This window comes from Malaclemys terrapin, chromosome 11 (assembly GCF_027887155.1).
Source record: "Malaclemys terrapin pileata isolate rMalTer1 chromosome 11, rMalTer1.hap1, whole genome shotgun sequence".
Taxonomy (NCBI): Eukaryota; Metazoa; Chordata; order Testudines; family Emydidae; genus Malaclemys; species Malaclemys terrapin.
The window spans coordinates 54188404-54213298 of NC_071515.1; the positions used below are offsets into that span (position 1 = coordinate 54188404).

Below are 24895 nucleotides of genomic sequence, written 5' to 3' on the forward strand. Positions count from 1 at the left end.
ATTAAATACACTAAGATACATGTTCTATGTATACAGTTTATTGTGAATAAATACTATTCAAAGGCCTGAATTCTCAGTTACATTAAGACCCCTTTACACCATTCTGGCAGCGTAAAGAAGACTTATAAGGTGTGTAAAGTAAATTCAGCTTCAATGGGACTGCTCCCAATCCCATTTATAAAGTTTATCTTGCGCTTTTGTCTTGCAGGATCAGAGCCATAGTCTGTCTTGGAGTTTAATTACCCGGGCAATTTACTTCAGTTATTAAGAGTTCAATGGTCGAGAGAATTAAGTTCAGTTCCACAACAGTTAGTGATAAAAGATTTTAAATGTTACCAACCGGTCACATTTAAGAACAACATTCAGAAATATTTACGAAGCACGTTGGACACCACGCATCTTAACTGGCCTGAATGCTGGAAGTGTAGATGGGAAAGGATACATTTTAAGGCATATCACTCAGTCATGTCCTAGAATTACTGAATGCTAGCATAGGATAAAAGATAGAAATGAGTATATGGGATTTTTAACTATCCTGCAAGACCCACATGATGAGTGTGTCCTAGTGGAAACACCACAACATTTCAAGGGGTGTTGATTCCTGTCCAGTATCCCTTGTTAAAAAAATGGAGCATAAAGTTGGTGCCAGTGACTGACACATAGCCAAATATAGCAGACATCACTGCAAATGAACATTTCAGGCAAGATTGTGCTGTGGTCCCATATGACTATGCAGGGACATGTAGGATTTGTCAGGAACTTGGGTCTTGGCTCAGGGGACAGAGGAGTTGCATGCCACCAAGAGCAAGTGAGTCGGGTTTGGGGGAGGCGGACGGAGTGGCTTCACCTCACTTTCAGGCATCAACCACTGACCTGGGCAGGCACCAGGTAAAAGTAAGTTGCACACTTTTCAAGGCTACAGTAAGTTACTTCTCCTCGCAGAGGGAGCAGAGAATTCCTTCCTGGGGCTACTGCATGATGTATCGATATTTAATGTCATTTGGGAAAACTTATCCAGTCAACATTAACATTCTCATTTCCCCCCATCTTTGGGGGCTGGAGGGGTGGTTTCTTGGTCACCAGCTCATGTCAGCATGGTTCCTGCAGAAATTGTAGTGACATGGGCTAAAAGAGAGGTGGGAGGCCAGGAACAGGTCAGGAAGAACATGGCCTCCACACAGATGACACAGGCCCCTGCGAATAGTGGGGGAGCCACTGGTTTGCCCCTGCTTCTTTTGTCCCTCACCCTCAAGTGATAATGTGTAGGAGAACTTCACAGAGTTTCATGTGGCCAGGAAGGAGGGAATGCTATGGCCCGAAATTGCTAGAATACCACAGGGAACAGAGCCTGGTTACTCATAGGAATATCCTACTGGACCCTACTTTTGAAATGTGTCCGTAGTTTGAAATCTTGACTTATTTTTCAGTAAAACAGCTTTTTTAAAATAACCCATTCCTGATAAAATTAGAAGATCCAGCGCAGGTATGGAATGTCTACTCCGAGTATTTTATCCAGCGTAGGATAAATAAGTCACCGCATGACTACTGACTGGCGGGTGCCCTTATTTACTATGCCCTACATTGGTGGGGCTACAAAAACACTTCGCAGGACAATGTCCCCACTCATTAAAAAGAACTGGGCTGAGAAAAGCAGGAAGTATAATAGTATAAGCAAAATTGTATTCAATTTCATTAAAATGGTTCTCTTTCCTACGGTACCAGTGGATCTTTAACATACCATCAAAAATGTCTAGCCATGTCCCTGTCTTTCGTCTTGTAGACCCATTATTTTAATTCCTCAAGGAGGGTGGGATGATGTTACTCTTTCCTGTGTTTATGTTTTTGCACCTTTCAATCTGTGTATATACATACTGGCCCAAATCCTTCCTTAGTTATTACCAATTTTTATTCAGGCAAAGTTTCCTTTGCCTGAGAAAAGGAAGTTTTGTCACTGGGAAAAACTTGAGTAAGGACTTCAGGATTTGCTCCTGTATTTGTAAGGGCAATGTTTATAGATTTTACTTAGATCTGCAGAGTTCATGCAAATTATATGCTCCCATTATTTAACACGGACCAAATTCACTTAAATCACTAACACCAGTGGGAGCAGGAGTTAGCCCATAATCTTCTTTACCTCATGCTTAAAAGGCTCGCTTCCCTTTTTTTTATGAAACAAAGCAACATGAATGTAGCAAAGGACTGATCAAAAATAGAGACATTACAATTTTGGTGATATTGTTCCACCTGTTGTATGTGTCAGACTTCTGGCTAAGAGCAGAAGATTTCTGCAGTTTGTACCAAAGCAGATAGTTTTTGCCCCTAACCTTGTGGCCTTCGTGTTTTGAATCTATGCATCCAGTAGACAAACAGTCCTCCAGTGTCACACAGCGCTTAGTGACAGATATACTTTCTCCACTGGCTTCCAATGTGTGTTGAGTGTAACAGTATCTTGTCCCTAAGAAGAGAAAGAAAAGCATTTTTGGTTCTGGACAAATTCTATTTATAATTCATACTTCACAGAGCTGCTGTGCTCACATTTTGGAAATATGGATGCAATCACTAAGTAAAGAAAGTCATGGCAAACACAAAAAATGGAAGAAATATACCGAATTCCTATCCTAGATCAAACTGTAAATATGTACACACTAGTGCTGTAAACTCTTATACAGTGCCTCAGATCTCAAACATCTCTGAAGATTAGCTTTGGAAGAGACCTCAGGAGGTCATCTAGTCATTCTAGATATGGATCCAAATATCATGGGTGAACTAAAGAGACCTCCAAACTCTGAACATCCCAATATGGATCCAGGTCTAAAAATCAATACCTCAGGACCATCCCTAGTTTATAGCACTGCTAGCTTAAAAACAACTGTTAAATTCACACCAGTTGCAGGAATTCGCCATACACGTTTTGTCCCTAAATCTGACCTTTCATGCCCCTTAACATCAATTTACGTGGGTTTGAAGATTCTCTTCCACTAACTTCATGTACATGCTTTCCTTCCTCATGATTGAGATCACTGCAAATGTGAGCCATCCTTCCCATAGTCTAGACAGTGGACTGAATAGGTGGTCAGGAATACCAGTCTTCTAATCCTGGCTCTGCCACTGGCTAGCTGTGTACTCCAGGGCAAGTCACTTAGCATCTTTATACTTCAGTTTCTGCAGCTATAAAATGGTGATTAATGCACTTCCCTACCATGCAGGGCACTTATGAGGATTAACTAGCTCTATGTTTCCCAAACTGTAATGAAGTCAATGACACCCTCCACTATTCCCACCGGGAATGCGCTGAAAATGTAAACCATTGTGTGAGTGATTAAAACAAAAATCAAAATTGTCTTCATCTACAAAGGGAACAGAAAGGCATTGGACTCTGATTTCCTATTTCTGTAAGATGATATAAACATAGGAAACATTTTTTCTCATTTTTATGTCCTGCTTGGTAGGTAGTGATGAACATCCTGCCTGCTTTCATGGGAAAAAAATGTGTAATTAAATTAAAGTGGATGTTCTTGTGCAGCTGTTATCTTTAACTGGAAGAGAGTCTCACAAACTCTTCACTTTTTAGGCATTCATCAACTACAAAGAGAAGGATTATTGAACTAATGTGTTATTAGTTAGCATGGGCAATAAAAATACCAGATGTTTATCATAAGTTTGGCCAGCTCTGAACTTCAGTGGTGATACCCATGACAAACAGACTGGAGCATTTCAGATCTCTGAGGATGATCTAACAGGCTGCCTTTGCTTAAATCTACAGTCACTACAAACACAAGACTTTTAATATATTTTAATATATATTCTACTCAGAGGTCAGAGCCTAATTTTATCAGATGCTGAGTGCTCTCTACTCCCACTGATGGGAGTGATGGGACTTGAAAATACTCAGGCCCAGATCCTCAAAGATATTTAGGCACCTAAATCTTATTGAAATCAATGGGAGTTAGGTGCCATTTAATACCTTTAAGGATCTGGGACTCAGCACCTCACAGGATTGGGCCTCTAGAGTAAAATCCATTCCCAGTAAAGCAACAGAACAAGGCCTATGCATGTACCACTTAAGTCTCACATAAACCTTATCTGTGGCATAGAGCCTGTGCTGCCTCTCTGCACAGGGGTGAAGTTTAGCCTTTATACATATCAGCTGAAACCCATTTACAATTCCATGTTTCTAGAAGCCACCACAGTATAATGCACCCAATGGCTCTCTTTAATGGGGGTTTTGTTGTGATTAACAGACTTACTTTGGGCTGAAAAAGTTCAAGAACGGACAATATTTTACATCTTTTGCTGGAAAATATTCTAGGCAATAACCAGTGAGATATGTGCATTTTTGTGTCATGTGAGACCTACTCTTCCTCTCTTTCATAAGTACTTCTTAGGTCATGAGCACCTCCTGCAAGGTGAGGATCACCCTGAAATCCTGTTGAAGTCCATTGGAATTCAGGGGCTCTGCAGCCTACAGAATCAACTCCTTAGGGAGCAACAAACTGTGTTTAAGTATTACTGAGGGCCAAATCCTCTGAGGTATATAGGCACCTAACACCTACTAAAATCAAAGGCAATTAGGTACCTACATTCCTTTGAGGATCTGGACCAGAGTGCCTGGGTGACAACTGAGAACACTTGGCACTTCACAAGACATGCTCAGTACCTTGCAAGATTGAGCTCTTACAGAGAACCATTGCAATGCTTGCATTTACCAGCTTCCATCTACATGCATCAGTGAAGATGCTCTTAACATCCCAAATAAAAGTCTTTTTTCCCTGGATTCAAGATACATGCATATAAAACCCTCTCAAGGGACTGAAGTAAAGTAATGTTCTTTGTGCATTCTAGCCTTTTGTTATATATTGCCTGTTTTCCCAGTGCAGGGTAAGTGCAGTGATCACAGCTGATAAGATGAAGGCATATCTTGGGTTTATATAGAGGACAAGAGGCAGCCCAGAGCAAAGATGAGTGTAAAAGTGAAATAGATAAATCTACATTACAGTTAATACCTTGGGGAGGTGAGAGCTTTGGTATGCTGACGCTGATGGGGTCACAGGTAAGCAAATGGGCTGATGGGCCTGCCCACTACATAAAGTTAAGCCAAAGAATTGAAGAATACATAATGGAATCAATGTCCTTTATCTGTGCATCATCTCTTGGACACTAAGGTGTCCAAGGCCATGCAGGAACTGTGACACAATCAAGAACAGAACACAGTTCTCCTGTTTCCCAGATACTTGTCTTAATTATAAGATCATCTCGTATCAGGTTAAATGTAACCCAAATTTTAAGTTGTGCAAAAAAATGAATTAATAAAAAAAATGATATATGATTTATCATTTGAAAATGTCTCTTTAAATGCAGCTTCAGTTATTAAAGGTGGAGCTCGTAGTGCCACTTATAGTTAAGGTTGCCCAACACTTTCCATTATAAGACCCCGTTTTCAGTTACTTATAATTTTGGCTACTTAAACAGTTCAGGCTAAAATTTCCCAGGCTGGATGTCTGCCTCAGAAAGAATTTTTTTTTTTTTTTTTTTAAGTGTCAACAAAAATGGTTCAGCCATTTCAGATCATTAAGAATAGGGAAAAATCTGTTGTTTTGTCCATGTTAAGAGAAATTCTTTCAACCATTCTGTCGACAAGCTCTGGCACCTCCATGCTGTGCCGTTTGCCATCACCATGAAAATTCACCTAAATTTGATCAAGTTATAGCCTCTGCAAAATCTGTTTGCTCATGCTCAGTAGACACTTGTTAGAATTTGGTAGCAAGTTCTCCAAAGACTCCATCTCCACTGAGCATGCTCAAACCCCTCACAGCTCCTAGGAGCAACTGGACTGCACATGTCTATCCCCACAGAGTGACTGAGCATCCTGGAGCCTCAAGTGCTGAACAAGCATTTCCTTCCAATTGCTCCTCCCAGCTGCTGAGAGCAGCTGTGGTGTTGGACACAGGGAAGCTGGCTTGGGAGAGAGGGACCGGACCTAAGTGGAGATGGGCTAGGAGATGAGGGGGCAGAGGCTGGAATGTGGTGGGGGAGGGGGACAAGAGCCAGAGTGCATGGGAGTTGAACAAGCATAGAAGTGAAGGGGGCAGGAGGTGGGGCACTGGAGGGATGGTGTTGGATGGGAGCAGAAGAGGGAGCAGGAGCTGGGGCTTGGGTCTGTTAGATAGTAGCAGAAGGGAAGGGAAGCAGGAGCCTTAGGAGTTTGGATAGGAGCAGAGAGGGCTTGACTTTCAATTTTACCATGCCTTTAACATAGGCTTTTTAGATGTAATATGTATACAGGATCTGACAGTCATAACTTTGATGCTGCTTTTGGTGGCACCTATCCACTTAACAGTTTGCCTCAGTTGTCAGACTCTGCTCAGTAGCCATTCAGGAACTGAATATCAGGAATACTCCAAGTGCAGGGTCATAACAGAACTGGATAACACACTGTGCTTGAGATGGACCTACCCAGAAGAGAGGGCAGGTTAATGTACAATGGCAAGAAATGAGCCTGCACCCTTCTGCATTCTAGCAAATGCTGTCAGTCATTCATGTTCAATCCAGGGTTCATTCATGTTTTAATAATACACTGCACTAAATTTTAGTTATGCAGAAGTGTGCTTTCCATGTAACTCTTGCATTTATGCTCCTGTGAAAGTGACTTAATTTTTTAAGTATCAGAGGGGTAGCCGTGTTAGTCTGTATCCACAAAAACAACAAGGAGTCCGGTGGCACCTTAAAGACTAAGGAATTTATTTGGGCATCTGAAGAAGTGGCAGTTTTACCCACCGGACTCCTTGTTGTTTTAATTTTTTAAAATATCTATTTAACTAAAACAAATTTTCTGCTATTTAAAAAAAAAATGCAATACCGAGAATTTTCTTATCTTTCAATATCACTTAACACAAGCAGTCCAGAAAAGGTTCAGATAACTGCAGAGCAGGAGGTGATACAACTTTACTCTTCTAGCTGCCCCCCGAGATAAAATCACCAACCTATGGAATGAGTAAATAACGTCAGGTCTTCACAATTACCCTGGGGGTCAATTTTCAGTTATAAGGTAAATTTTGAGGCCTGTTTACTAGAACTGTGACATGAAATTATTTTTTCTTCTTTCAGTTTGTTTAAAAAAAACTGATAAGTTAGTTTATTTTGAAATGTATTTGCTTGGAAAGTTGGAGATAAAAAACAAGCAAACACAGACACTGATTTTGCATCCAGAAGGAACAAATACAGATCACATCTGACTTTCCTTACAGTATGAACTGAAAGTTTTCAGCCTGATTCTGACTCATGTAAGCCAATAGTGCTGATTCCTTCAGTTACACCAGTGTAACTCGACTGACTCCAGTGGAATCATTCCTGAATTACAACAGTGTGAGAAGAGAATCAGGACCAACAGATTTACACCAGTTTAAAATCAGTATTAAGTGATAGCAGAATTAACGCTTCTCTCTCAAAAAAAAAACAGAAAACAAAACAAGACAAGCTACACTTGTTTTTTATTTGTCAGCTGTGAATTGTTCTGCTTTGTTCCATCTCTTAGACTTTCCTTTGCGTCTGTTCCAAAATCCATGGTCATAGATAAAAAGTGCCAGTGCAAGTTATACTTGTCATTTCTGCAAGCAGCAGCTCATGAATACTACTCTTTCCTTCTTCCAAAGAAAGAGCAACTCTGGTCCTGGCCCTTTAAAATTCTACTTGTTCTGCAGAAAAGGAGAGCTGTTTCTTAAAAGAATGCGTGGAAATCACCTGCAGGACAGGAACATTTTAAAGACCCAGAGCTGTAAGACGGAGTGTGTTGCATGCATTGCTGCCCAACACCAAAGTAACACTGTGCTGTCTAGGTTATTATTTTCCATTCATTCTAAAGAATGCCACTATAGGGAGGTGGCACACAAGGACTTTGTCTCAGCCTCTGAAGATAAATAAAGTAGGGCATACAGTGAATCTGAGCTTGGTTCAGGCTAAAGTCCAGCTACAGAGTACACTGTTCCCAATGTACCTTGATAGTTTTAGGACTAAATGCTCCATGCTATGTGAGCAAAATGCTATCTGATAACTGCATTCTAAGGAGATTTGGGGTTCTTTGTTCTAAAGATAAAAAGATGGATTCGAATTTCCACCTGGTCGATTCCGGGCTCCAAAAGCCCATATTTTGTAAATATGTCATGATCCTGCTGTGGTGAAATGTAAGAGAAACCAAGCATTGTTTTATCTGCTTGTAAAAAACAAGCTTTAATACAAGATAGAGTGGCAATAGTAGTTCACAGACATACCATCAAAAGCTGGTCTGCATAAGCCTGATTAACGAAATAAAGAGAGTCACTGGAAACATGATTTCCAAAAAGACAAAAAGAAAGCAATTGGCATTGCCTAGCTATTGGTTTCCCTTTAATGTCTAAATCAGTGATTCTTTGAAGCTGGGAAACATTTTTATTAAAAGCAAGTCTTGCAGTCATTCTTTTGTGTGTTATAGACTAGTCTGCAGACTGTTTTCAGTCACTATCATCATTGTCAATTATTTAAAATAATGTGTATTCTTGCCAAAACGGGGTGGGGGGAGGGGAAACTGCTACTATTGCCATAATTTGACACAAGCTGTTCTGATCTTTCATTGTTATTGAAGTTACATTAATTTAAACTCTTAAGAAAACAAACTAAATTCAAGAGGATTTCTTGCAGCTCTTTAGTTTAGTCTAGAGACACAGGATGGCTGGTCTTTGCTATTGGGACTATTGTCTTTTGGTTTTGAGATGCATGAAAAGCACTGACTACGGAAGGCATTTGCAATGGGCCAATCACCACCAAATCTAGGTATACAATTCAGAGAGATCCTGGATGAGAATGCTAAAGGACATTATTCAATATATATTAAGTTCCTATTGAAAAGAACTGGCTAGATGAAGGCTGCTTTCCCAAAACGTCAGCTGCTTACATCTTGAGTTCTGTAGATTCAGTTGCAAAGGGTCAGTCAGCAATATTTCTCGACCATTGTAAACTTCTCTTTGCTGCTCCTTTATTTTGAACAAGTTCATGAGTAACTGTGATAGGGCCAAATTTGGATCCCCTATGAATGGCTCAAGAAAATGAACTTGGTCAAGGGGACTTGTACAGATTTTAGACAAAGGCGTACACCCGTGTGTGTATCCAGCAGCAAAGTGGAGGATACTCACACACCTGTTCTGCAGTGGCTGGACTACGATAGGGGAAGCCCAAGGGTATAAACTATCTATGGGAAGGATATGCTTGGCCAGTGGATCTATGTAGTGTTGATCAACTGGCCATGCCTGTCCGCCTCTCAATAGCACTGGGGAGAGAAACACCATGAATAAGGCTCCGTGTTTGTCACGGAGGTCACAGATTCCGTGACTTTCCATGACCTCAGTGACTTCTGCAGAGGCCTGTGCAGCTGTCCCGGGAGCCACCTGAGCAGCTCGGGCTGCCCCTGGGCCAGTCGCACCGGCTGCTGCTTGGGCAGTCTCGGGCCCGCCCCCAGCAGAAGGAGTTGCGGTGGGGGGGGCACTCAGGGCTGGGGATTGGGCTGCGGGGCGGTGCTTACTTGCAGGGGGCTCTCCAGAAGGGCTACAGGAACTCCCCTCCCTCCGCTTCTAGCTCCACATGCTGCCTCCGCCTGCAGGCACTGCCCCCGCAATTCCTGTTGGCCACTGGAGCTGCAGAACCAGGGCTTGGGGCGGAGTGGAATGGAGGCAGCACGTGGAGCTAGGAGCTGGAGGTTGCCGCTTCCCAGGAGCTGGGCAGGGAACCTGCCCCAGCCCAGCCACCCGAGCACCTACCGCACCTCCCGGGCTGCGGAGCCCCTCCTCCCCCAGCACCTCCCTCCAAGCCATCCCTCCTGTCCCCAAGTTTTAGTCAGGGGTATATAGTACAAGTCATGGACAGGTCACAGGCCGTGAATTTTTGTTTACTGCCTGTGCCCTGTCCATGACTTTTACTAAAAATACCTGTGACTAAAACATAGCCTTAACCATGAAGCACTGCTTGTAGTACACAGGTAGTACACAGTCCCTTGTATCTCTTCACAGCCCACTCTCTGCTCCCCATTCTAGGCAGGCTAACTATGGGACTACATGGCCCCACCAAGGTTGGAGGATTTCTCCCAACACAAAGAAACACAAGACAAAATGAGGAAGAGCAACAATGAGAGACAAATGGAGCGTGAAGGCGACACTATATAAAGGATGTCAGTGTGGGCAAGAAATGAAAGATGAAAGCAGGAAGCAATTAATTGAGAGAATTAGGAGAGACATTCAGAGCATGGAAGAGAAAATGAATGAAGAGAAGGTAAAAAGCAGAGAAGGGCATCCACAGAATTTGGATCCCTGTCAGGATTTCAACCACTTCAAAATTTCAGAGGTATTCAGATCTGGGATTCTGCGCTGTGCTCAATGCTATGCCAACGGGAACAATTAGAAATGAAGCAAGATTTTAAAAAAATAAATAAATAGTTTTCCAAAAGGCGGAATATACCTTTGATTCCCACCACTTGTTGGGCGTGGTTTAATTATGCCGGCAGGAGAAAACACTTCTGCCAGCATAGAGCGGCTACAGGAGACCTTACAGCGGCACAGCTGCCGCGGTACAGCTGTGCCGCTGTAAGGTCCGTAGCATAGACATAGCCTTGGTTTCCTCCTCCCCTCCCCCCAAGCCCGGAGAGTGACTGACAACTTCCACACTGCAGCCCCTTTCTGCTAGGAACTTCCTGGTTTTATACCTTAGCCAGCTTCTCTCCCAACTGGGCTTTATTAGCCATTAGTCATTTCCAGTCATGCCAGACTCTCCACCAGGTGTGGCCTATGAGGTTAATTGGCTCCATCTGCACCACCATAATCCCTTCAGGGCTGATGTGTGGTGAACATCTCATCACAGTTCCATTTCTAAAAGTGACTTACATACTTGGGAGACTAAGTCCCACTGAACTTAATTTCTGTTTCAGCTATGGGAGAATGTGGGGATAGATTAAAGCTCTAAACGTATCTACTGCAAAGGGAAGTGTGAGGGTTGGATGGATCATTTGTATCATCCACCAATCTTACTCACAGTAATTGAGGCTTACAGGTGTGAATAACCATCATCTGAATTCAAATACTCTTAGAGAACAATGAAAATCATAGGATCATTGAAATGTAGGGCTGGAAGGGACCTCAAGAGGTCAGCTAGTCCATCACCCTGTGCTGAGGCAGGATTAAGTATACCTAGATCATCCCTGACAGGTGTTTGTCCAACCTGTTCTTAAAAACCTCCAGTAATGGCGGGTATTGGATACCTGTGCATGTTATCACTTAAATGGGAATATTGAGGCATTTCCTTAACATAGATTTAATCTAAACAGATAGTATGGAGCTAATTTACCTTTTGGACAATAGATATCTGGAGCCCATCGGTTGCATTCATAATTGTCTGCTGCCTTTTCACAGGTGAAACATTTAAATCCACCAGGATATGGTGTGGCTGAAAAATGTAAACAAAATTCATGTAAACTGATCACCATTTAGCCAGTCTGTACCATGCTTTTTAAAGGCACCATGGTAATATTCTTTTTAAAAAATGTATTTGCTGCTTGATATGTGCACCCGAACCCCATCATAAATTGTCTTGAATTTTAAAATTCTCTAATCCAGGAAGAGCATTTATATATAAGTAAAAGGGCCCAGTAAAACAGTCATTACTCAGGAAAACTGCCCATAGCTGAGCTCAAGGGGAGTTTCATCTGAATAAGAGGTATGGGATTGAGTCCCATAACCGCACTTGCTCATTCTCTGTAGCACATATCATTATTTCACAGCAGTATTCAATACTGTTACTCCATCCCCGTTGTTAACAAAATGTCAGCTGGACTAAATACTTCTGAAATCTGCCTCACAGAGGAAATACACTCACACTTTTGAATGCTGATTGATCTTCCAAATGAAAAAAATATATCAATTTGCTGAACCTCCAGCTATCAATAATCTGCTTGAGTACAAGTTATTTAGCCAAATGTGAAACAAAGATTTAAAGTGCTCTCTTGGCAAGATTTCTGCAATACATCCTAAATTAATCCAAGTAAATGGATTTTTCCAGATGTTGCCATCTCTCAGTACAATGCCCAGAAACTAACCAGCGAACAATAGGTGAAATTTACATACAAAGCCAAGGCATTGTACGGGGCAATAAAATGTGGATAGTAGAAATTAATTTCACTCCATTTCATTTCAAGCAACCAATGCAAGATTCAGTACAACACCTCTACAGCCACTGTTCCAGTCCAAAGACTAGAGTAGTAACCATTGCACACCCTATATAGAGATGTTTGGGGCCCTTGAATCAACAACCTGTGGCCAGTCCCTGGATCTCAAATGTCCTTTGAATACCAGCCTATATGGAGTTGGTGTGCATCTCTGAATGGTTGGTCTGTCCCAAAGCCCAAAGAGCTTATATGGTTTAGAGAGCCTTGCACTAGACCCTTTGCAACATGGGTGAATTTCACCAGTTATGCCAACCTTGCAAAATTCAACTTGCCTGCTCCAGACGTCAAGTAGCTCTTTTTAGTGGGTGAATAAAACATTATTCACTTCTTCCTTAACTCCATAATCATAGGAAGAGCAGCTGAATAGATTTTGTGCATGGACTGAAAAATGTTCATGATAGTTCTGTAAGGCTGAGCTATGCATATGTTGAAAGTAGAGTGTTTAAGAAGCAGGTTTAAGACAATCTGTATCTCACTGATTTGCAAAGGTCTAGGTAAGTGCTGTGTTAAACTTTGTTTTTGTTGGACACAAAGCATTACATTGCACCTCACCAGATGTAATCTTCTGAAATTAAAAGATAAGCCAATTTGTATTAGCAGAGACCGTCACAAAATATAGATTTTCTCCTCTATAGGCAAAATACAAATCTGCCTATCAAATGATTATTAATTCAATTTTGGCAAACAACCCAAATGAGAGCACAAAAGTACTCCAAACTCTTCTTTATGGCTGTCTTCAGGCCAGCATCCCAAAACATATTCATCTCATAACAAGTGTCCAGGGATTGGAGGTTTTATTTTAAACAGTAAAAAGGAAATGGCTCCTCTGGATATCAAAAGGCAGGAAGGGGTCTCTGGAAATAGCTTCTAGACAACAGAGGCATGTATGGCTAGACGCATGTGTGTGAACATTGCTTCTTGTAGTAGACCATTAACTAATACTATATCTGATAAAACAGAACAAAAAGGTGAACAAAAAGGAGAGGCTGTGGAAGTTCCTGAGATGCATGGTATTTTCTTTATCTTCAAAGCGCTACTGGAGTAAAATAAAGTTTCAAACAGTTGTTGCCACAGCTGTGAGTGAATCTCATTTGGCTCTTGATCACAGAAGTGAATAAGCTCAGTAGACTGTGTTTCGGGACATAAGGCCTCAGTCCCTCAGGAAAGGGTGATTCTAAAGAAAAAACCAACCTCACAGTGCCCCGTAACTGCCTGTAACATTATCCATCCATTAACTCCCTTGGTCAGCAATGGTTCACTTTGTACCAGCTTTCTTTGGAAGACTACTGCGGAGATTTAGTCTTTGTTCAGCATACACTAAAAAAAAAAAAAACAAAGGCTACATTTCTCCAACAATGATGTTGGTTTTAGGGGTGTGCAAACACATTTTTGCCTAATTTCAAACCCACTAGAACATATGTGGGTTCAAAAGTTTGACTCACAAAGTTGAACATCATCAGATTCCATTTAGCAGAGGGGGGAAGGTGCAGAGAGGGAGAAAGTCGGGTGAAAAAGGAACAGAGCAGGCAGAATGAAAAAAAAAATACAATCAGACTGAGAAACTAATGAAAAAAATACACGCAGCATCTTATATTGGTATCTAAATGAAATGCCTTAAGGACTTGGTTGTGCAGCCTTTGCTCATGTCAGTTAGCACTTAAATGAATAATCACAATGATTAAATAATTGCTCACCACAATAAGTAAGATCTGCACAACTGAGTCTTAAATTGGGCAGCCTCTAGTGCCAGTCTAGCTCCCTTCTCCCCCTAAACAGAGCTGGTTGAAATTTTTATTTAAATTGTCAATAATAGTTTTTGTTCAAAATTCAACTTTTGATTAAAAGAAACCTGAAAATGTTTGGGATTTTCAGTCACCTCTAGCTCCTAATACATAGGCTTCCCTTTAGCTAGACAGATATTGGAACAGACCTTTAGCTGGTGTAAACTGGCATAACTCCACTGACTTCACTGAGTCTATGCCCACTGACACCACCCGAGGATCTGGCTTATTATTTTGAATGACTCATCCTTGGGGAAAATGGATTTAAGTGATGTGGGCAGAAGGACTACAGTCCAGACTAGTGCCAGAACCCAGGAAAGAAGTTCACAAAATCTCAAGCTCTATGAGCTTCAGCCCATTTCATCAATCACAAAAAAAAAAAAAACAGAGGCTCAGAAATTTAATAACTTAGTGGCTGAGGAGAGTGCAGAGATAACAGCCTTTCAGCTCTAGCTGAGTGCTTCCAGTGGGGCTTGGGCACTGGTAACAGTCACTGCCACCTGACAGCTGTTCCCTGGCCTCTGTGAAATAAATTAGTGATCTAAAACCATTTCCTAGTGGACAGGTGTCCATGCCACCAAAAATGAATAAAATCCATCACAGCCAGCACTATTGTTGGCAGAGAGCTCTTAGTAGAGAACTCAAAGACTGGGGGCCTAATCCAAAGCCACTGACTCTTTCCATTGACATAATAGGTTTTAACCCAGGCCTTGATGAAGGATGGAGCCTTCACAAGGTTGAGGTCTATAGGAAGGGCAACATTAAAAGGCATCTACTGCTGCTGCCTGGGTTGTACCTGTTCTGTGATCAACAGTCGACTTCAATCCCCAGGGCTGTCAATGTGGCACCTTTCCTGAGCGCTGTAAGTTGTGTTTTTATTTCCGCGAGTCTATCACAAAGGACAAAAGTTGCCTATAAAAATGAATTGCGCTTACCTCAGCTGTCTGCCATTTACACACATTAGTAAAAGGAAATAATTGTCCTAACAATCTGTAGAATTGAAACATAGGTGCAATGCTAGAGTGGGGAATGAGATACTTGGTAAGCATTGAGGACCGCTTCACATTATAAGCAAGTTTCCCCTTTGCCAAACCCTGGGTACTTATGGCCCAGACCTGCAGCCTGTTGAGCACTGCTGAAATAAATCTAGAGAACCAAGAACTAGAACCTGGCACTCGCATTTATTCCACACCTAGGTAGGGAGGCTTCCACATAGTACTCATTATAATACAGAGAGATGTTCAGCAATGTAAGCAAACCTCCACTGCCATACTGAATGGAGACATGGGTGTGTCAGGGCCAGCGAGAGTGGGAACACAACATGAGCAGTGAATGCCAATGATGTGTGTAGCAGCTGTTTTTACTACCAAGAGTAGTGAGTTATTTGAGTGTGCGAAAGAGCTGCATTTAGAGAAACTGAGAGCAGAGACAGCCAGGATGATCAGATGCTGCTAGAAAAATGTGTCCTAAGTTTACTGGAGAACAGTATCTCAAGGCCAACTGCTCAGTGCCTCATGACATGTACTAGCCAAAGTGTTTTTGCCATCCCATTAGTCTGTAATGCCAATCCTGGTAGTTTACTTCACTTTATTAGACTGTCAGTAACAAAATACCAGGTTCATCCATCCTGCCGGTTGTTCAGTGCTGCTGTCGCAGAGCTTTCATCTGAACCCCAGATGGATCAAGCCCTAAAAATACATTGAGCTAGGTGACCTAGAAGATCCCTGAAGATCCCTGTCTGATCAGCTTTATTACATCATTTCAATAGCACAGGTAGTTTGGCTTTTAATTGTTTGTCGTCATGTAAACTGACCAAGAAATATCCTTCTGACACAAAGTATATTAAGTATATATGACATAAAGTATATATGACATAAATTTATATAAAGTATATAAATATCCTTCTGACACAAAGTATATTAAGTATATATGACATAAAGCACATATAAAACATACTTCCTTTCTATTTTAATAACTTACTTTCTGTAGTGCAGAGGCTAACTTTAGAAAAAGCTACATATCCCTTAGACTACCCAGTGTTTCTGCTGTCTGAATTCAGGGTTTTTTCTCTAAGCCTTGGCACAGTGACATCCTATTTTAAGCATGTGAAATGAATCTTACTTGAAGGATGAAGGTAGATAATATCTTTCACTGTAAAGTCTCGAGGTTGAACTGCTTTCAGACAGTCAGCGATCAGGCTAAGTAGCAGAACCCAGGCCAGGGTAGGCCAGGATTCCATTGCAGAGTGAGGCCTCACTCATACGGGTTTCTTGGGAGCAAGTCCTCTTTATAATTGGAAGAAAAATGCACCTATAAAACAAAGAAGAAAAAGAAAGAAAAGTGAGACTATTACAGCTACTGTCCATCCAAGGGCCAATCCTCATCTAAGCACACAGCCCAAATAACCAAGCTTGGCACTTGGGAGTTGTGCAGGGGCCAGGAAAGAATTCTACTTACACCCCAAGGCTAGAGCTGCAGTAGCCCTCTCCTCCCCTGTAGTTGTGGATCTACGACCTCTGCCCTGTCCTTCCATCCATCCCAGCCCTCTAAGCCCTTCTCTCAGCTGAGGCACAGGGACCTCCTCAGAGCTGTGCTCTGCTAGAAGCAGCTGTGGAGTTGAGTCCTGACTGCAGTGGACTGCACAACGTTTTTGCACTGCACAAAGTTTTGAACCAGGATCTGAGAATTTCAACTGCATAGATTCTAGTGGGGTCAGCAAGCGCCAAAGCAGAGATGGAGAGAGTTTTGCCCCTGAGTGAGCAGCAGGACAGCTATCAAAGTCTCTGGCTTCTGTAACGCAACAACAAGGTGAGTTTAGATTGCTTAGTAAAATTCCATGTGACCTTTATTTTTTTAAAGAGGGGCACTATCATCCCATTAGAAGCAGTCCCCTGAAAAATCCCAGTGTGATTTATCACATCTGAGTTATAATGAGATCTAACTAGTTCTATCTTACAGACCACTGGAAAAGTGCCAGACTCAGACAATAAGAAATCCAGTGAGGAAATTCAATACAAGATTCTTGTTAGCAGTGTGTGGTCTAAGGCACATTGGAGCAGCTTCTCTTCATACACCTGTTCTTGGGAACCAGAAAGGCTTTAGGGCTCAGTGTAAAGAGACTGACATTAAGTTGCTGTAGTCACCAGTAATATACCATCATGTACAACACAGCTCTTCCCCAAATCCTACCCTCTCACTAAAAACACAGACACAAGTCCTTGCTTCTTCTCTCCCTATGGAGTCCTGTTAAGAACTAAGCATCTTTGTCACAAAAGTGGCTTCTCAGTGATTCAGAGAATTCTGCAAGACAGAATACACCATTTCTGAGGAATGCTCCCCTCAAGCGAGGGATGTTTGAGGCCTCAGGGAGGTGCAGAAGGCCTGGCCTGGAAATCTCACAGATATACTGGCGCTGTAGGAAATGCAGGGCTTAAACCCATGGATCTTACAGCATCTGCTAGGAGAGCAGGATGTTCCACATTGCTCTCTGGATCTCTCTGGCAATACAGCTATGTTAAAATCTAGGATACCATTAGATCCCTCTCCCAGGCCTGCACTTTCCTCAGCCATGCCCCTAGAGTGGGAAGAAGTTATGGAGGAACTGTTGATCTAAATATGCTGGGTAGACTGGCTGCTCCCCAGCTGTACCCCCCCCCCCGCCCCGCTCCTACATGCTTCACCACAGATCCCAGCTGAGCAGTGCCCATGTGGAAGTATTCTGTGAGCTTCTAAGGGGGAGCAGATGGTGGGGTCACCATTCAGTACCCTTCCACTCTTTAGTTCTCATCTGGGCAGACCTTTTCTCTTTTGCTCCCCTCCACGATGCAGAAGGAAGGGGAGTATGGAACCCATAGGAGTAACTACATAACAGTATAACACAAAGCCTGTATCTAACAAACTACAGCAATGCTAATCAGAGAGGCTGAGGGCAGCATTCAAAATAGAATCTGGATTGAGTTTGGGCTAAGGTTCAGGCTTCGGATTTGAAGCCAAATGCAAGACAGGGTTTGGATTTACTGTCACAAAGCAAGTCAGTCGTAAAGGCAATACTAGAGCTCAGAGTCTCTGGCTTTTGGTCACTCAATTATAGCATATGGCACAACACAGAGGGAATTTAGGTGGACAGAATATTAACCAACTGAGGGTTTTTTGTTTTAGGACATCAGATTTTAACACTACCACCCTAGTGAAAAGAGCCATGGATCGTCTATTCACATGCATCCACAAGTGTCAGGATTTTGGTTTTAGGTCTAAGTTATACACACCACGTTTAGCGTGAATTGTCATGGCATTCTACTAAACACAACCCAAATACCTTTCATTTCATTTGAATGACAAAACAGTTTTAGTTGAATAGTGTCTTTGACCATTATGCCATGTGATAAGCAGTATCTCTGATAGAACACTGTACAAACAAGGCCTGGTTCTCGTCACACCCCCGTTTTACTCCAGCTTTATGCTAGGGTGAGTGAGAGGTTCACCAGGTTTATTTTCATGTCAAAAATTCTGCATAAAATGGACAGTGGAAGAGATTTGTCTCACCTTTTAACTTGACTGAGTTTTCCATTGCCCTATCTCCCCTAGCTACCTTTTTATGGAGGAAACAGGATGGGTGAAGCTGTGTGTTTATTCAGACTGCTGTGCACTTCACAGCATAATGAAATAATTTGGTATTTTGATCTAATGGCATATTATCAGTAAATGCAGTGCATGTGTTAAGAGCTAGGTGATAAGGATCAATGGCTGGTCTAAACTAAGGTCCCTAAAGACTCTTTTCAGTACTGAGATTCCTTCTCCACTGCCTCATTTTTCCTGTAGTGCACATACCAGAGAATGCATGGAGCAGACTGAACTGAAGCAATATTAGATTCAAGTTTCTTCCAACTCCTAAACTTGGTTACCACGGGTTTACTGATGCTCAGATACTATAAAGTTGATTTAATATTCTTCTCTGGGGCATTCTAAGGCCTTACTTCTGTTCTATAGTAATAAGTATATCTGTATTGCACATTACATTTAAAAGCACACAATACAGATTAGCTCCCCTTTTTGGGGGGCCCTAAAGGAAGGAAAGTAATTTCTGCAGCCCCATGAGCACTTGTTTCTGCTGTTTAGAAGGTTGTCCAAATGCAGTAGTACTCTACATTTGAAGCATGGATTTAAATATGCTAAACATCTTGCTGTAAGTTGTTTCCTTGCTCAGTACCCAACACTCCAGAAAAAATTCAAGATCTCTAGCTATACAGTGTTTATTACCATTCATTATAAACCTAATGCTAGTGAAGAGGGAAAACTTGTACTTTAACATTCAAAGGGACAAAGGAACCCTCTGTTTTAGTTTCACTTTGCTTGATATGTTTCTCTTACATAGAGTCTCAAAATAAAATGTGAAGGAGGAAGAGGAGACTCTCTTAAATAAAGTCATGAGCTTACGGTTAGTTTCACAATTCTCTGCAATCTGATTGGCTTGAAGAGGAAGGGTGGGAATCTGGGTTGTACAGTAACTGTGTGGTAATTTCTCTTAGTGAAGGAAAGAGAACCTTCCTCAAAAAGCAAAGCAGAGGAGGGAAAATATTAAGAAGATAGGACTGGTTGGGTGAGGAGGGGGCAGAAACTGAGGCAGCCATGTTTGCTGTGGGCATATAGATGGACCAGTCCAAGGCCTAAAATGGAAAATCAGAGATTAGGGTGAGAGGGCCAAGAGCAGCACATTGCAATATAACCACTTTTAACTTATTAATAACCATATTCTGTGCTAACAAGTCCTCAGCCATCGGTCCCCAAGTTTATGAGCAACCCAGATACTGTAATAAACTAATTAACAGGAAGCACCCCCAATTTACCATTTAAATAAACTGTTCAGATGGTTCACACAGACTGCTTTCTCTAAAAGGAGAAAGAAAAATTGATCCAAATTCCTATATGAAAACCCTTTAAAATATGTATTGCTCAAAAAGGTACACTTATACACTCTACACTGAATACAGTTATTTCCCCCAAGCAATTTACACATTTTGATAAAGATTATGATTTTATATTAATCAAACATCCTTGTTTGCAGTTAGAATGTTCCAGAGATGACTGTGTAAGCTAACTTTCATTTCTAGCTCTGTTTCTCTCAAACTCACTGTGATAGTCACCAGGGGTGTGCACAGGATCGGCATTTAGATGAATATCAGAGGGTCTGACGTTCTGATTTGCTCAGATTTGGAAACAGCCTTTTTATTAAAATGGCATGAAATCCATAACAACAGTGAGGAAAGCAGATAACAGGCCTATGTGGTACATTAAGCTTTGTTGATGTAACTCTGAGAAGAAGGAAATGCCAATTTCCATTTATTTTAGTCCACAAATGTGTATAATCCAGAAAAAAAGTCACAATTCGAAGCAGAAAGGAAATAAAATGAGCTCCTCACAATTAGAGAGAGAGACCTATCTCATAGAACTGGAAGGGACCCTGAAAGGTCATTGAGTCCAGCCCCCTGCCTTCACTAGCAGGACCAACTACTGATTTTGCCCCAAATTGCTGAGTGGCCCCCCTCAAGTATTGAGCTGAATTAGGGCCTAACTGACTACCTGCTGGCTTTGGTGTATTGATCTGAGACAAAGGAAATCAAAGAAAAGAGAACTTGTAATTGCATAAAAATACAAGCTGAGTGAGAAAAGACAAATAGCCTGACCATGCAAGGTATGGCAGGTGAGAGGAAAGGAAACAGAGTGAAAGTATCCTAAGGCAGAGCAGTGCTAGTGTACTCCCCGACACAGCCCAAAGCCAACGCCCAGGCAGGCAAGCCATACAAATACTAAGTACAAACAAAATTATAATGGAAACTCAGTTGCAACTGGAGTGATTGCCATCATTCCAGAATAGCTATATTACATAGGGGGAATATTTGTGTTTTGTTTGTTTTTTTTACAAGTGCACTTACATACACACCCCAGTACAGCAGCTAGCCATTTATTTAGGCTCCTTGAACTCACTCCACCATCCCCTACATATCTCCAATTATTTTCATGGAAAATTGGGTTTTTGACTAAACGATTTTTGAGGGTAAAAAAGTATTTGCTGCTTTCCAGGGAAAACTGACTTTTCACTGCTCTCCCCCCCCAAACACACACACACACACACAAAGTTTCAGGCAAAATTTTCAGTTTTTAGGCCAAAAACTTTTCAGGTTTACAGTTTGTCAACAACAATCATAATTTCGTGCAAAAGAGAAACATTTTCCAAACGCCTCCTATTGTTAACATAGAGGCCACTATTGGTTAGACTATTAATAACAAAACAGTCTTACTCTTTGGAAATACAGTACTATAGTTTTACTTTTAAATTAACTCCCTTTCTTGACAAGTTTCAGTAGGCTCTTGCGGGTAATCAAATTTGTGCATCTAAACTGATGTAACAGAAAATGGCACTGACCAGCCTGATTTTGATATCTGATTGTAGTTAGAGGAGAGACAAGGGGGTGAGGTAATATCTTTTATTGGACCAACTTCCGTTGGTGAGCAAGACAAGCTTTCGAGCTTACACCAAGCTCTTCTTCAGGTTAGTAGTTAGGGGAAACAGTTCTATGGTATTTAGATCATATGGCCTGTTCTGTTTATAAAATGGCTTAGGACACTGACACAGAAATCCCAACTAACTCATAATCCTTCCAGCCTTACACAGCACCTTCCATACAGAAACACATCTTCACTAGAGTTACACAGCAGGATTATTCCCCCCACCCCCTCCCCTTTTGCCCTGACACAGAGCTATTGAAATTCACCAAGCAGCAATCCAACTGCTCTGTCAGATCTGATTAAGATGGTGACATGTTGTCCTCACTGTCACCAGCTCTGGAGACAATAGAATGTAGATGTACTTAAAAGAAATAGTGTTATAGACATTTTCATGTACAGCCAGTGCCAATAATTAAACATGTAATTTTCAGAAACTGCAAGCCTCTTGGGGAAGGGGATTATTGCAGTGGCTCTCCCCATTCAGTCTGTCCTGTCCCTGACTCTAATTCTCAGTCATACATACACTAGCCGGCCTTTGCTGGAAATGATTAAACTGTTCAAATAGCGGTACATATTATGAATGAATTACTGCTGGTAGAAAATGGATTATGTCACAGTTTTAATTGTTTTTCCAATAGCTTCAACAAACTAGAATTAAACAGGTGTGTGTTTTCCTACGCCATATATTCTTTCAATTTCCTCCAGCCTCTCTTCTAATCCAAACAGAAATTCTCAGTAGGAATTTCCCATTGCTAAAACTACCAAAATGCTCACAGATTTTTATCCTTCCAGTGTCTAAAAAAAAATAAATCTAAATTTCTTATTAGCACTACCTCAAGACAATAAAATGAAGATTTTCCATCCAGCGTAACAGTCTGACAACAGAGAGAAACTATTAATCAACATTAGTGAATCTAGAGAAGATATATGCAAACACTAGTAACAATGACCTTGGGGAGTGCTGTATTAATTTAGATGGAATAAATGGGCCCGAAGTGTCAAAGGTATTAACAAGACCCTGTTACTGTCCAACAACAAACAGTGTTAAACAAAATTCGAGTTTGGTATACAGAGATCTCAGCCTGCTTAATACCATGGCAAACATCATTAAAAATCTTCTTAACCTTTTATTAAAGGCACAGAAAAAAAGGAAAACAGTTAAAGCCCTTGAAATGTAAAGTATTAAGTAAGGGTTTATTTTAACAACATCCTTTGTTTCCTTCCCCTCAGGATGCAGGGAGATTTTAGAAAGAAACGCCCAGTATGATAGTCTCTTAGACAGTAATAACTATTTTCTTTGGCAGGAGGCAGGGCTGGCGCTTCCATTTAGGCGACCTAGGCGGTCGCCTAGGGCACTAGGATTTGGGGGGGCGGCATTTTGCCACCCTCAGCAGCAATTCGGCGGCAGGGGGTCCTTCTGCGCTCCAGGTCTTCGGCGGCAATTCTGCGGCGGGTCCTTCACTCGCTCCGGGACCTGTCGCCGAAGTGCCCCGAAGACCTGGAATGCGGAAGGACCCCCCCCCACCGCAGAATTGATGACGACAACCAGGAGCACGGAAGGACCCCCGCCTAGGGTGCCAAAAACCCTGGCGCCGCTCCTGGCAGGAGGGACAGTTAGTTGACATTGGCTGGAGCTGTTGTAAGTGTTGTTGTTGTTGTTGTTCCCACTTCCCAGAAGACAAATCAAGCCAAACACACAAGGGGTTGAGAAAAGAACAACAAAGACAGAAAATGCAGCTTTTGTCTCAGATGTTGAATTTTGCTTGCAAACTTACTGCTGAAAACCCAGGCCAAGCACATAGTCTTATTAGCCACTTTGAAATCTGGCAAACTTGTACCAGCATTAGCAGTTCAGAGCACTGGATTTAGAAGTTTTTCCAGTCACAGGCTTATAGCAGTGTTGCAAAACATACAGTCTTGGCCATCTGAGCCTGACTCTTATTAGACAGAAGGCAAAAGGAGAGGGATAGGAAAGAAAAGAAATAAGGTGGGGAAGGAAAAGGCTACACTTGGGGAGAGGTGTGACATCCCAGGTGGTGTTTGGGATTTAGCTGCAGCTGGTGGCGGTGGTGATGTCATCTGGGTCCCTCTCTCTGGTCCAGTCTGGTGTCAGGACCTCTCTCAGGATCAGGACAAAGAAGGTCCAGGTGCCCAGGAGACAGTTGGTGTGACAGCCATGATGGTGAAGCTTGCTCCTTCCTCTTCTTTCAATCAGCCAGCGTATCAGTAACCTCCTTCCATATTTGCCCCCCAACATTTCTTTTTTTTTAAGAACCCCAAAAGAGAGTGAGGGTGGCTTGGCCCATTCCCCTGTTATTTTGTCCACCAATTAGGCCTAATTTTCAACATACCAATGTTGATTCATTGATTTTCAGTCTCACACCAGGCACAACGTTAACACAGTCCTTGAGTTATATTAGCAGGTCTTTTTGTTTGGACTAATTTAGTTGGGCCTGGCCTGGGACTCAGGTAACCTGGATTCTATCTGTTCTCGCTCACTGACCTGCTGTGTGACCTTCCTCTCGCTCTGCTTCTCTTTTTCTTCCCACCCTTTGTCTGTCTTGACTAGTTAGATTTAAAACTCTTTGGGGCAGGGGACTGGCTCTGTATTTGTACAGCACCTAGCGCAGTGGTGCCCTGATCTTGGATGAGGCTTCTAGAGGCTGCTGTAATACAAATTACTAATAGTGCAGTCAGATCATGTCTGTTCACTACAGTCTACGTCACTGAGGTAATGTTGAGGATTCCTCCCTGCCCCTGACAATACTTCACCTATTTCCACCCTTCAGAGACCATTCCTCATTACAAACTGTACTATAATCCACTTGATGTGAGAACTCATTAAAGCCTCATAACAGCTGTCACAAGGGGCTGACTCACAGGGCTGGGTTTTTCTTGTCACTGTTGTATTTGGAAAGGGTTTTTTAAAATTATGAATGGAGTAAAAAGATGCACAGTACAAACAGGCATGTTGTGTCTCCAGACAGCATAGAGGTGCATACTATATTGACATACCTTACAACCTCACACAGTGTTGTGCAACTTCATGGTACTCCACCAGAATTGTGTGCAGCTGGCTGATAAATTGCTGTGGCCATATGTTAAAAAAAAACTGGGGCACATCTCTATTACTCTCATCCTCCCGCCCTTTCGTTTTTATCTCTTCGTGTTTCTGCTACGATGGTCTCTCATCCCCCACCTGCTAGCAGATATCTTTTCTATCCTGTTACTTTGTAGGATTCTCTCCTTTGAACCATTTGAAAGTCCTACATTTTCGTTCCTTTCCTTCTGCCTCTGTCCTCCTGGATTTTCTTTACTTCTTTCTTTGTTTTTGTCATCTTTTCTGCTGATCCTCCGTTTTTTTCTCTCTCCCTCC

At 41.9% G+C, this 24895-nt stretch overlaps 1 protein-coding gene across 3 annotated transcripts in view; it reads right to left on the minus strand.

The window, feature by feature from the left end:
- The window catches only part of LYPD6 (LY6/PLAUR domain containing 6), a 65751-nt gene that overhangs the window by 4870 nt on the left and 35986 nt on the right, over nt 1-24895 (minus strand). For all 3 annotated transcript variants that reach the window (XM_054043252.1, XM_054043251.1, XM_054043253.1), the window contains exons 2-4: nt 16138-16326; nt 11359-11457; nt 2325-2455 (exon numbers count right to left, since the gene is read on the minus strand). In XM_054043252.1, the coding sequence (XP_053899227.1) occupies nt 2325-2455; nt 11359-11457; nt 16138-16255 (348 nt within the window). In that variant the 5' untranslated portion in view covers nt 16256-16326. The remainder of the gene's footprint in view (nt 1-2324; nt 2456-11358; nt 11458-16137; nt 16327-24895) is intronic.